Below are 12,567 nucleotides of genomic sequence, written 5' to 3' on the forward strand. Positions count from 1 at the left end.
ACAGAAGCAAATACATGTATGATTCTATCCTTTGAATATTATTAAAGAGGCACATCAGCTTAATAGTATGTAATTGACTCCTTTTTGTATATGAGAGAGCTAGCGTGATTTAGTTGAGAACACATTGCTTTGAAGCCAGATAAAGTAGAATTAGAATCCAAAGTTTGTTGCAATGTTGATCTTAATTGACCTTAGTTGACCTTGGCCTGTGAACCTTGTTGCTGCTTTTATAAAGTGCAGATAAAATAATATTGACCCCATAAGTAATGATACATGCAAAGCACTTAGCACAATGCCAGGCACCTAGAAGGCACTCTGTAAATGATGCTGTTACTGTGGTTTTAGGTCTCCCAGGTATTGAGGCAGAAGAAAATGTCGAAGAAGACTCGCACAGGCCATTAATTAATGGTGCTGAAAATGAAGATGAATATGAGCCTAATTATTCAGTCCAAGAAGGCAGTACCATCACCCAAGTCAAGGCAATAAGCTTTTATCAGGCTTGTTGCCTTCCTGGAGTTATACCGGTAAGGATCATTCAAATCTCCTTGCCACAGCCAGTGAGCTATTAGAGCTGGAGATGACCTCTGCCTGGGACAAAGCATCGTTAAGTATTTAGATTCTCTCGGATACTTTATTTTAGAAATGCATTCAGAGGAATATTGGATAGTGCCCCTCAACTTATTTTTACATTGGCAACACTGGAAATTTTTTCTGACATTACGCAGAGGTCGGCAAACCTTTTCTATGAAGAGCCAGAGAGTAATGTTTTTAGCTCGTGGGGACCGCACAGTCTCTGCTACTACTTAACTCCAGAACAAAAGGAATGAATGTATGGGCATGCCAGACTCGGCCCTGAGCCCTAGCTTGCTGACCCTGACCTAGCATTTGAGTAAGAAGGCAAAGTTGGTATTTTTAAATATATACTTTATATCCTGTTGCAGTATTACAAAATTATATGTCAACCAAGAGGGGTTTTGAATGGGTCGTTAAATCTGCCCTATTTGCTGATACTCTTATTCTAGGAAGAAACAATTGTTTGCCCTTTTATGAAAAGGCCCAGAGCAGAATACTCCACAGTATTTCTTGGTAATGCATTCCAGTGTTTCCACAACCTTTACAGTCAGGAGAATTTTCTAACGTCTAAACTAAATCCCTTCTGCTGCAGTTTTTCTGTCTTGATGTTTCGGGCGCTCTAGCACGGGAGTGGAAGTTAAGAGGCCTAGGTTATGTTTCCAGCTTACCCACTAACTGTCTGTGAGGCCTGGGGTAAGTCACTCAGCCCAACCTTGTGTCTCAGTTCCCCTTCCTGTGGAGCACACCAGTCCTCCCTGGGTCTAGAACGGGTTATGGCATTGTGAACACTCACTGGCTCTTACTTACTTGCTCAGTGGTGCTTTCTGAATGTAGCCCCTGAGCTAGATTGAGTCTGTAGGTTGTCATATTTCATGCTTATCAGTTCCCTTCTGCCTATGCCCCAAGCTCAGTAAGGGAACTGACATTTGCAAACAGATTGTTAAGTATAAGTTAAAATGTAAGTTCCCACGATTTTTAAAAAGATGATGTATAAGGTTCATGCAAGTTCCTTTAGTCCTGTTCTAATGCTAAAGATTAGTATTTTTAACTAGTTAATAAAATAGTAATAGATTAATTTCTGAGACCTTAAAAATTTGTTGTGATTAAATATGGAATCTTTCAGTATTCCTTTGTATTTCCAAGCTGTTTTTTCCTGACATAGATAGGGATGTAAAGGAAATCTAGTTAACTTAATTCCTTTGTCTCTGTAACAGGCTGTCTGGACAAAATGCACTTATGACTGGGACTTGGCTCTCTAGGGGGTGGCTGTGGCCCGGCCAGGGAAGCTGTTTTAAAACAAGTGATACCTAGGGAATAACTGGCAGCTCCAGGGAAAAGAATATACTAGCCAGACACCCTTTGAAGTCAGTCTCTCTGTTCCTCCCCCTTTTTCCTTTGATGCTAAATGTCAGGATTTCCTGGTAATAATGTGTTGAATACAGGAGTCTTAGCGCCACTGCCATCATAAGGCAGCTGCACCTTTTATTCCTCAAAGTAGAACCACAAGGCCCATGACAATCAGGCTCCTTTCTTTTTGACTCACTAAAGATACTCTTTTTTTTTCTTCTTTTTTTTAAAGACATTGTTTGCTTTTCCACTGGATGTGGGAATGTAAAGCTTTTGGAAACTATAATGTGAAAGTAGTTGTAATGTTGATGCTTTTCTTAGACCTTGAAACTATAGTTTAGTCATGTTATTTTCCATGGTTCATAATATTAACTTTGCAGGAAATAGAAGAACCAAAATAGTTTGGTTGCTTGCAATAGAAACTGTGATGTTTACTGGGTTTATTTGCTATGATTAATGCTAGTTGGTGGCATGAATACCTTTAATCTTTGTCTAAATAAAGAAATATGAGTATGTGCCCTGCTTTACAGGTTCAAAACACTGGTTTGCTTCTACCAGAGAACTGAAAGGAGGAAAAAAGGGAGGATTAAGAGATGGTCATCTGTGTTTTCTGTTCCAAAGGCCTGCTGTAAATGCCTTTCTAGAAGTTAATGGGGATAAAGAGAAGGGGGAGATTAGGTAAAGTCAGGCCAATAGGAATTTGTAGAAAAGTTTAATTTTACAGTAAGGCTATCCGTCCCAAACGTCTCCATTTGGTTTTGCTGTTTAATGACATTAGAAATTGTGGCCCTGCTGTGCTGTTTGTTCCTTGCTGATAGCTGACTGTGTTTCTTGCAGTACTCACTCGCCTACGCCTGCTTGAAGTTAGTGAATTACTCCTTCTTCTTCTGGTTGCCCTTTTACCTGAGTAACAACTTTGGGTGGAAGGAGGCTGAAGCCGACAAGCTGTCCATTTGGTACGATGTTGGAGGGATTATAGGTAATGCCTGTGATGCATCTTTTTCTATAATAGTTTTATTACTTATTCTACAGCCATGTTTCCTAAACTGTCCTACCAGTAAACAGCCAAACTCTTAAAAAGAAGTTTGTATAAAAGACCCAGTCTATGGAAGCCTGTGATTTATGGGGCTCTTACTCTCAGACCTTTGTTGATGGATCTGTTCTCTTGTCTTGGGATGTTTCCCTCTGTGACCTCTTTTAATGTAACCCTTGCATACACTTTTGGTAAATCTTAGCTCTTAGCTATACACATTAGTTAGTGTCTAGATTGTCAGATCATAGAGGTGGGAATAATAGCAGGGATTGATATTTGTGAATATTTTGTAGCTGCTTTGTACACAGATTTTAGTAATGACTTTTCATTATAGCTGGAAGTATAAACAGGGAAGTAAGAAACTTTAAGACAAGCGTTCAGAATGCATTTTAGTGGGTGTGACTTAAATGGCTATGACAAAGCCTTAACATCCTTTCTGTAATGTTTACATTTAGAATGGTGGTAATACTGAACTGCCCTGAGCCCATGAAAGCACCTGGTGTAGCCTTAGGTGATATACTACTATTGTATTTGAACTTGTTTGCCCTCTTCTTGGATCCAGAGTCAAAGGTGAGGTTGCCACCTTTAGACCTGACAATACTTCTTTGTTCTACTATCTGTTGAAGATGTACCAGATGTCCGGTAGCGCCTAGAACTTAACATGGGACTGTATCTAAATGCAACTGTGTTGCTTGAAGAATTCATATCCCCTCTTTTTATTTTTATTTATTTATTTATTTATTTATTTATTTATTTATTTATTTATTAATATATATATTTTATTGCTTTTTTACAGAGAGGAAGGGAGAGGGATAGAGAGTCAGAAACATCGATGAGAGAGAAACATCCATCAGCTGCCTCCTGCACGCCCCCTACCGGTGATGTGCCCGCAACCAAGGTACATGCCCTTGACCGGGAATCGAACCCGGGACACTTCAGTCCACAGGCCGACACTCTATCCACTGAGCCACACCGGCCAGGGCTTTATTTATTTATTTTAATATTCGCCAGAGGATACACTCACTGATCCCAGAGAGAGGGGAAAGGAGAGAAGGAGGGAAACTGGAAGGGAGGAAAAAAGAGAGAGAGAGAGAGAGAGAGAGATGGGGGCAGGTAGAGTAGCGGGGGATGGGAAGGAGAAAGAGAAACATTGATGTAGCACATTGATTAGTTGCCTTCTGTACGTGCAACATAGGTATGTGCCCTGATCAGGAATCGAACCGGCAAACCTTTTGATACATGGGACGATGCTCCAACCAACTGAGCCACCTGGCCAGGGCAACATGTCACCTCTTTTTAAACATTAGGACCTGGTAGTTATTTTAAGCCATACTTGCTGCATTTAATTGTAGTGAATATTTATTGGCTGCTACTAATAGCCTATGAGGCATGGTCCTTACTCATCTTTTAAATAAAAAGCAAAAAAGTCCGGAAAAACCTTCACAGCTGGTTAGAGAAGAGAAAACAAGGTACAGTGGGTGGCTTTGGTGATTTTCCCTTTTTCCTTATTTTGGTGTCTGATTTGTGGTGCCCTGTCCCCGTCAGCCATCGTGAGTAATCTTCCTGAAAGGAAATTATAGAGGAAACTTAGGAGAGTCAGCCATCTCTCTGGATAGACCAGTGTTAGGCTCTGGATAGCGGGTGGAGGGTACCTGATGAGCACGTTTCAGGTAACCGAGCTAAATTATAAATGGTTTTCATTATGATGCACTCTTTGTGCCTAAAGGTGGAACTCTGCAAGGCTTCATCTCTGATGTGTTACAGAAGAGAGCACCCGTTTTAGCTCTGAGTCTGTTTCTGGCAATTGGGGCCCTGGTTGGATACAGTCGTGAGTATTCCCTTGGAATTAAATGTCCCGATCTCTCAGGAATAATGCATTTGCCTTGAGTCTGTGACCAGCCCAGGGGAGACCCTGGAGCCCAGCCACAAAGGCATGCTAGAGACCTTTGTATTGTCCTGTGAATACCTGGTGGAAGTATCATCACATAGTTTTATTTGTGTCGGGGAGGAAACTGGCATCTCTTCTGCTTTGTTGGTTTGTTTAAAAGGTTGCTTGGGAGTGTGTATGCTTTGTTTGAGGGCAGGCTCCAGAGGAACAGCATTAGAGCCAATAAAACAATAAAAGGGAAAAGGTTTCAAAAGAGGAAAGATGGTAATTAGTGAGTTTGGTATATGTCCCTTAAGATGCTGCTGAGATTGGAGTAGGGTTCTTCTGTAGCTTTTAGAAGTCTCATTAGCTTGAGCACCAGCAAGAGACAGACGTCACAAATGAAAGTTGGAAGAGGCCGTGAAAGAGTCGTATCCCTTTGTTGTGTCTGGGTGTGATCTGCGAGGTCACAGAGACCCAGGTCTTTGTGGACTGTCCCGTGAAGGCACACGTGACGCGCTTTTAAAGTCAGCATGTCTTTCCTCACAGGCTCTCCAAACGACAAGTCCATTAATGCGCTTCTGATGGCTGTTACAGGTATGGCATCTGGCTCCATTTCACTGTTGTATTTCCTCTATAAGTAAGAAGGGAAAAAGGAAACGATTTCTCTCAGTTTGAGTTACACTAAAACCTTAATTACAGAGAATTCAGATGGTGAAAGGAAAGACAGACACAGCAGATTCTGTTTCTCTGCTGGTCTGTGACCTCAGTCCTTCAGTTACAGGATCACCTTTGGACAGAGGTGACCTCACAGTTTTGATCGCTGCCCCAGCTTCTTGCATCACTTCTGGAAGGGGCCTAGGAAGCTGCCACCTTGGAAACCAATTCACCAGCTTTCAAAAAGCCCAGTGTAGCCAGTTTTTCCTCCTGGGTTGGAGTTGGTCAGTATTTCTTCACTTCAGCCCCACATGAAACAGTTGAGTGCAATTAGGGGCCGTGTTATAGAAAAATTCCTTATTTTTAAACTTTGGATTGTACTCAGCATAGCGAGAGCTGCCCATGCCACCCGAGGCTCGTGGAGCTGATGGCGCCGTGCTAAGGGATTCACGCGGGCCAGCTCCTGCGCGGGCTTTGGACAGCGTCCCTGAAGCAGTGCAGACAGAACCACCTGCACCGTTTAAATAGCTTTTTCTCTTCTCTCTCCTTTTCTTATTACGTTTGGTTGACTTTGGTAGTCAGATGTTCTCTGACCCACCTCTACTATGACAGAACTTGACAAGCTAGTGCAACTAGTTGTTAATGAATGTACAGTTCACAGGATTAGAAAGACTGTGTGTTCACTATATTTTTTATATGTTCGGTTTCTATAAAATATACTAGTGTGTCATGTAATTCAAGAAGGGATTTCAGAAAAGTGGATGGTAATTAATTTGAAGATGGTACTACCTGGGAGAGTTTTCATTTTTACTGGTTATTTTCCCCTTTTTTTCTGTTTCTCTCCAACATACTGACTAAAATTGTGGGATAAGTGTTTGCCTTATTCACTAGATTCCTAATGGAGTTATGAATAGTGTGTTAATAAGAACCTCTCTGTGTATGACTTCAGGATTTTTTATTGGTGGACCTTCTAATATGATTAGCTCTGCTATTTCCGCTGACTTGGGTCGCCAAGAGCTCATCCAAGGCAGCAGCGAGGCTTTGGCGACTGTCACGGGAATTGTTGACGGAACCGGGAGCATTGGAGCTGCGGTGGGCCAGGTAAGTGAGCAGGAGAGGGGTCGACATGGAGTGTTAAGTAGTCCTTCAACCGGTGGAAGAATTTACAACTGCCCGCTGGGCCACAGGAGGTGGCACTCTTGTGCTGTAGTGTGATGTGCTGAGAGCCGGGGGTGGAGAGCCTGGAGGTTTGGTCCTCTCTAAGGGCCAGTTGTACTGGGAGCCTGGGGTTGAGTCCTCTAAGGGCCAGCTGTACTGGGAGCTGGGTTGAGTCCTTTCTAAGGTCCATCTGGAAGGTGCCTCTACATTTTTAGTTGCTTTTTTCCACTTTTACTTCCAGATTCTTCCTGGAAATAAGCTCACACCTCATCAGATAGATCCTTCAGCCCCAGCCTGCTACACCCTGTTTTCTAGCCTGAACTTGGCACTCCAAGGAGGCCATGAGACACATGCTTGTCATTATTCCCCACCTGACGTGTAAACCCTACCAAACACACACGTACACGTGCTCATTACATGGGTCCGTCCCCACCAGAAGTGGCCAGGGATCTGCAGCTGCTCTGAGTCACTTTCTCCGCTTCCTACAACATTCTAAGTCATTAGGGAAATGCAGATAAAAACCAGAGTGAGATACCACTTCATACCTATTAGGATAGGTATAATTAAAAAAAATACAACAAAATAACAACTATTGATGAAGACATGGAGAAATTGGAGTTTTCATACATTGCTGGTGAAAATGTAAAATGTTAAAGCTGTTATAGAAAACTGGTGGTTCTAAAAAAAGTTAAACATTAGAATTACCGTATGGCCCAGCAATTCCACTCCGAAGCATATATCCTTAGGAGTGGAATTTCAGTGAATTGAAAACAGGGTTTCAGATATTCATATGCCAACGTTCATTGCAGCACTATTTATAGTAGTCAAAAGGTGGAAACAACTCAAGTGTTGACCAATAGATGACTGGAGAAACAAAATGTGGTATCTATACTAACAAAAGGGTAATATGCTAATTAGGGTGGACATCTTCTGGACGTCCATCTGGACAAAGCCACAGTGGCTGCGAGGCCCGGGCCTCAGTCAGCTGTGAGCTCTCGCGGCTGCAAAGCTCGGGGCTCAGGCCTTGCAGCCGCCGCAGCTGGCAGCGGCAGCAGCAGCAGCGGGGTGATGGAGGCGGCGCCTTCCCCTCATAAGCCCGGTCGCCTCCCGCAGAGGTCAGTAGGACATCCCCTGAGGGCTCCTGGACTGTGAAGGGGCAGGCTGGGCTGAGGGACCTGCCCTCAGTGCACGAATTTTTGTGCACCAGCCCTCTAGTCTATAATAATAAAAGCATAATATGCTAATTAGACCAGACAGCCGAACGACCGGATGACAATCTGGACGAAGCCATGGCTGCGAGGGCCAAAGCAAGCCACCGTGGCTGCAAGTGCCGAGCCCCTTGCACAAATTTTGTGCATTGGGCCTCTAGTATCCACATAATGGAATATTATTCAGCCACAAAAAGGAATGAAGTTCTGATAGGTAGTACAACATGGTTGAACCTTAAAAACAGTATTCTAAGTGAAATAAGCCAGACACAAAGGGTAAATACTATGTGATTCCACTTAACCTGAAGTATCCAGAATAGGCAAATTCAGAGGCGGAAAGCACATCAGAGGTTACCAGGGACTGGGGAAAAGGGGTGATGGGGATTTATTGCTTAATGGGTACAGAGGTTCTGTTTGGGGTGCTGAAAAATTTTGGAAACAATGTTGGTGATGGTTATGCAACATTGTGAATGTATTTGATGCCACTGAGTTGTACACCAAAAATTGGTTAAAATGGCAAATTTTATGTTATATATTTTACCATAATAAAAAAAGTAGCCGAAACCGGTTTGGCTCAGTGGATAGAGCATTGACCTGTGTACTGAAAGGTCCCAGGTTCGATTCCGGTCGAGGGCATGTACCTGGGTTGCGGGCACATCCCCAGTGTGGGGTGTGCAGGAGGCAGCTGATCGATGTTTCTCTCTCATCCATGTTTCTGGCTCTCTATCCCTCTCCTTTCCTCTCCGTAAAAAATCAATAAAATATATTTAAAAATAAATAAAAAAAATAAAATAAAAAAGTAAAGGGGTTAAATGCTACCAGATCCTTTTTGTTAATTGAAAGTAAATTAAAAGAATATGTTGTAAAATGTTAAAGATACAGTAATCCTGTGAGGTAACAGCATAATTGTAAAGTGAGTGATACACTTAGAAGACAAAGCATTTTTGAAAACACCAATTATAATACCTTTCACTGGAAGAAAGAACGATTAGACGGAAGTGACTTGAGGATGTTCATCTCCCTCTCTCATAGCAAAGGGAATAGAGAGAAACCTTCTGAACGCATGTCTTCTGTTGTGCAGTTTTGGACTCTGCGAGCTTACAAAGTGAAGACCGTTAGTACAGCTCACATAGGAACGTGTATGTGAAAGGGCTTTGTAAACTGCAAAACACTATGCAAATCCTAACTCCTCATTTTCTAGAAGAGCCATGTTTAATCTACTTACAGCTACTTGATTTTATTAATTTATGAAGGATTATATAATAATTTCCTTTTCTCCGTTTTAGTATTTAGTGTCTTTGATCCAGGACAACCTCGGATGGATGTGGGTTTTCTACTTTTTCATTCTCATGGTAAGTGTGTGCCCCCCTTTTTTTGAACTAGTAAGTTTTCTTACTGATTTACTTCAAAGCATCTACTTAAATCACTTCTTAAACCAGAAAAATTGCTGATTGCTTTTAAAACCCTTTTGTAAAAAATAAGATTTTGTCAATCTAAAAGACATTCTTTTTTCAAGGCAGGAAAGGGCCCTTAGTTTGCCTTTGACCCGAGTCTAATGAGTATTGTCATTTATAAAACCAGAAAAAATGACAAGAGACTTATTTAAAGTATCACCAATCAATCGGTGTGCTCTTCCAGGGTACTCTCCGGCTGCTGAATATAATTGGGGAATTCTGAAGGAAATTACAGTGGGGGGCACCAAGCCACAGAGGGTTAAAAAAGAAGCTGTGATTAACACTGTGTCGTGTGGGTTCTAAAAAGAACCTGAGTCTCTTGAGAAAATATCTGTTGTGCCTTAGGCCTTCTTGGCTGGACTTTTATACTGTCTGGGAAATAGCCAATACAGAATAAGGCCTGTGCTTTTGAAATATTGTTTTCTGTTGAATACGCATGTGATGTAGTCTTTCCCATTATTGGTGAGACAGTGCTCAAGACAGGTCTGCGTGAGAGAGTCTGTGACAGCTTCGTCCACCAGGGGATGCATTCAGTTTGCTGTCCCTAAATCTAGGGCATCCTAATTCAAGGCAGCCTCAGCTGTCCGAAGTCCAGACACCGCAGTCTTGTCCAAGGAGTCGGGGGAGTTCAGCACTGGAGTTCCCTGGTGCGGCCAGAAGGCTTACGTTCTCTGCTGTCACAGAGGATGCTTCCTTCTGCCCAGCTGCCTTCCAGCTTCCAGAGACTGGGGACAGGGACTCTGTCCACTTCTGACACCCATGCTAAGTAGAGGGCAGTGTCTCTGATGAACTCGCTGCTATGATCGTACTAGAAATTCTAATAGAAAAAAACTGGATCTATTATAAGAAATACATTTAAAAATGTTTTTATTGATTTCAGAGAGGAAGGGAGAGGGAGAGAGAGATGGAAACACCAGTAATGAGAGAGAATCACTGATCGGTTGCCTCCTGCACACCCCACACTGGGGATCAAACCTGCAACCCAGGCATATGCCCTGACCGGGAATTGAATTGTGACCTCCCGGTTCATAGGTTGACGCTCAACCACTGAGCCACACAGGCCAGTCAAGAAACACTTTTTAAAATCTGAGCCCCAGTATCGATTTTCTGTTCCATCCGTCACAAATTATTTAATTTGTGTGCCTTAGTTCTTTTATTTGGAGACTATAATGTAACATTAAGTATTTTTTAATATTAACTGTAATTTTCAAAGTTATTTTTTAATTCATTGAAGGTTACATTTATCTTTGTATGGAGTCAGAAAGAATGTAATTTTTCAAAGCCATTATGTTCAAAATATGATGCTCTAACAGAATTAATTAAATTGTTACTGCACATTTAATGCTCTTCTTCTCTTCACAGACAAGTTGTACAATTGTATTTATTTCGCCATTAATAGTGAGGGAAATGTGCTCTCTTATGCAAAGACGACAAGTTCGCATACTGAGTGAATGACTGGTGCCCCAGAGGAACAAGAATAATAGGAGACACATTAGGACTATAATTTCTTTTAATTCATCCCATTTTGGGGTTGTCTGAAGAGCTCCATAATAACCTCAGATGGCCAAGCCTCTTTCAACAGTGTCAGCCTCTTGCGATGCTGACCAGAGCGAGGTGGGCTGTTTTGCTACACTACAGGAATGATTGCTGATTGTTTTATTGTTGTTTCATGAATGTTCAAGTGGCCTGCGAATCTTCCTTGGGCCTGTTGAGGTTTATCCCTTTAACCTTAAAGGCTGCATTGGACGTGGACCTTTGTTCTCCAGCCTGGGAAGCTGAGTGACCACAAGCAGCCGTGCCTGGTTTCTATCAGAGTCGGGCTCCGTGAATAGAAAGGCTCGTTGCATTTTGCTTTGGAAATGAGTTTGCAGAGGGTAGCTCATCTTCGAAGCATCAAATCCTGAGAAGGTGCTCCAGCTGGATCCAGAATAAGCCTGCCTTGGACCAAGAATGCCTTTGTTAACCACGGTGGGAAAAATCATGCTACGTGCAGAAGCAGACTGTCTCCAAATTGCTGTCAACTTGTTCTCCACCTTCATTCAAAACTAACTCTGGCTCCTGGCAGTATTGAGTCACCCTTTCAAGGACCATAAGGTGTATCAGTTGTGAACATTCCAACGAGTCACCACAACAAGTGCTCAAGCCCAGGTTTGCTGTCGGATCCACAAGGAGGCTAATCTGCTCAGCCCTGTTTTCAGAGGACTGACCTCTGTCACAACTGGCTGCTTGAGCAGCCTCAGCAGGAGCCTAGAATTAGAGAGGAAGGAAGGAAGGACCTTTGTCCTAGTAAGCGGTAGCGTGTGACATGGAATCGCACTAAGGGACCACTAGGCCTGGGGGACTTACATATCCATTCTTCAGAAGTTTGTGGAGTATCGGTCTTCAAGGCGTGAATTCTAGACTGATTATCAATATTTTAAGGCCATTCTGGATAAATATTCTAAATTATGTAAGCAAACTAGGGGGAAATGTGCAATTTTGAGGCCTGCCTAATTTGCTTTGGGTTAGGGAATATTTTTCAGCCTCCTGCTTTATACTCCGAAATGTGGTATGTTTGTGAACTTAATGTTATTTAATCAAGCAGATTTCCAATCAGTTAATTGCTCATTACTGACAAAAAGGGAAAATATGAAACACAGGAAGGGAAAATAAACTGACTTTTATAATAAATGTCTGTCCATCTGGTTATTTAAATTTATACTCTGAGCTCCATGTTTTAGGATGTGACTCATGCCTTATGATTTCCTGCTATTGAGTGTTCCCTCGTGACCACTCACTGGCCCTACAGTGTCGGCAGATCTGTGGGTGCGGGGCCAGCCAATTTCTGTGCTCTTCCCTTGTGTGAGGTGCCGCTGCGTTTGGATGAGTTGCCTGGTTGTGATTTAAGAATATTGTCTAGATGAGCCCCATTCTGATTATTTACCCTCTTCCTGGAATTTGACTGAGAGAGTATGGAAAACTCATGTGTTTGAATCACTTCAGAGAGTAGCAACGTTTCCCACTGGCAGGTTGGAGTTGTTAGAGCTGTTCAAGTGGAGACAGGTGGCAGTCGAGTCCTCTGGCCGCCTCAGGTGCACGAGTCCTCTGGCTGAGGTGTGCTGATCAGAACAGTGCAGTCATTTGGGTTTTCCTCTGCATTTTGGGAGTGCCACCAAAAACAGAGAGAGTGGGGAAGGTGTTCACTGAATTCCCGGCGGTGGTTAGAAGATGGATGAGAAATGTTGGGACAAGAGGAAGAGCCCAGCAGATGAGGAGGTCGGATGGGTAGCC

The 12,567-nt window shown here is 42.7% G+C and overlaps 1 protein-coding gene across 2 annotated transcripts in view; it reads left to right on the forward strand.

Annotated features, from left to right (window-relative positions):
- The window catches only part of SLC37A3 (solute carrier family 37 member 3), a 49,804-nt gene extending 37,514 nt beyond the window's left edge, over window positions 1-12,290 (forward strand). Inside the window, exons 9-15 of one of the 2 annotated variants that reach the window (XM_079785634.1) lie at window positions 346-524; window positions 2,758-2,899; window positions 4,680-4,781; window positions 5,370-5,417; window positions 6,427-6,578; window positions 9,130-9,195; window positions 10,660-12,289. In XM_079785634.1, the coding sequence (XP_079641760.1) occupies window positions 346-524; window positions 2,758-2,899; window positions 4,680-4,781; window positions 5,370-5,417; window positions 6,427-6,578; window positions 9,130-9,195; window positions 10,660-10,752 (782 nt within the window). In that variant the 3' untranslated portion in view covers window positions 10,753-12,289. Of the gene's footprint in view, window positions 1-345; window positions 525-2,757; window positions 2,900-4,679; window positions 4,782-5,369; window positions 5,418-6,426; window positions 6,579-9,129; window positions 9,196-10,659 lie in introns of both variants that reach the window. The other variant, XM_079785635.1, reaches the window with a different exon arrangement.
- Window positions 12,291-12,567: the final 277 nt, after the last annotated feature.

This window comes from Cnephaeus nilssonii (assembly GCF_951640355.1).
Source record: "Cnephaeus nilssonii genome assembly, chromosome: 12".
Classification (NCBI taxonomy): Eukaryota; Metazoa; Chordata; class Mammalia; order Chiroptera; family Vespertilionidae; genus Cnephaeus; species Cnephaeus nilssonii.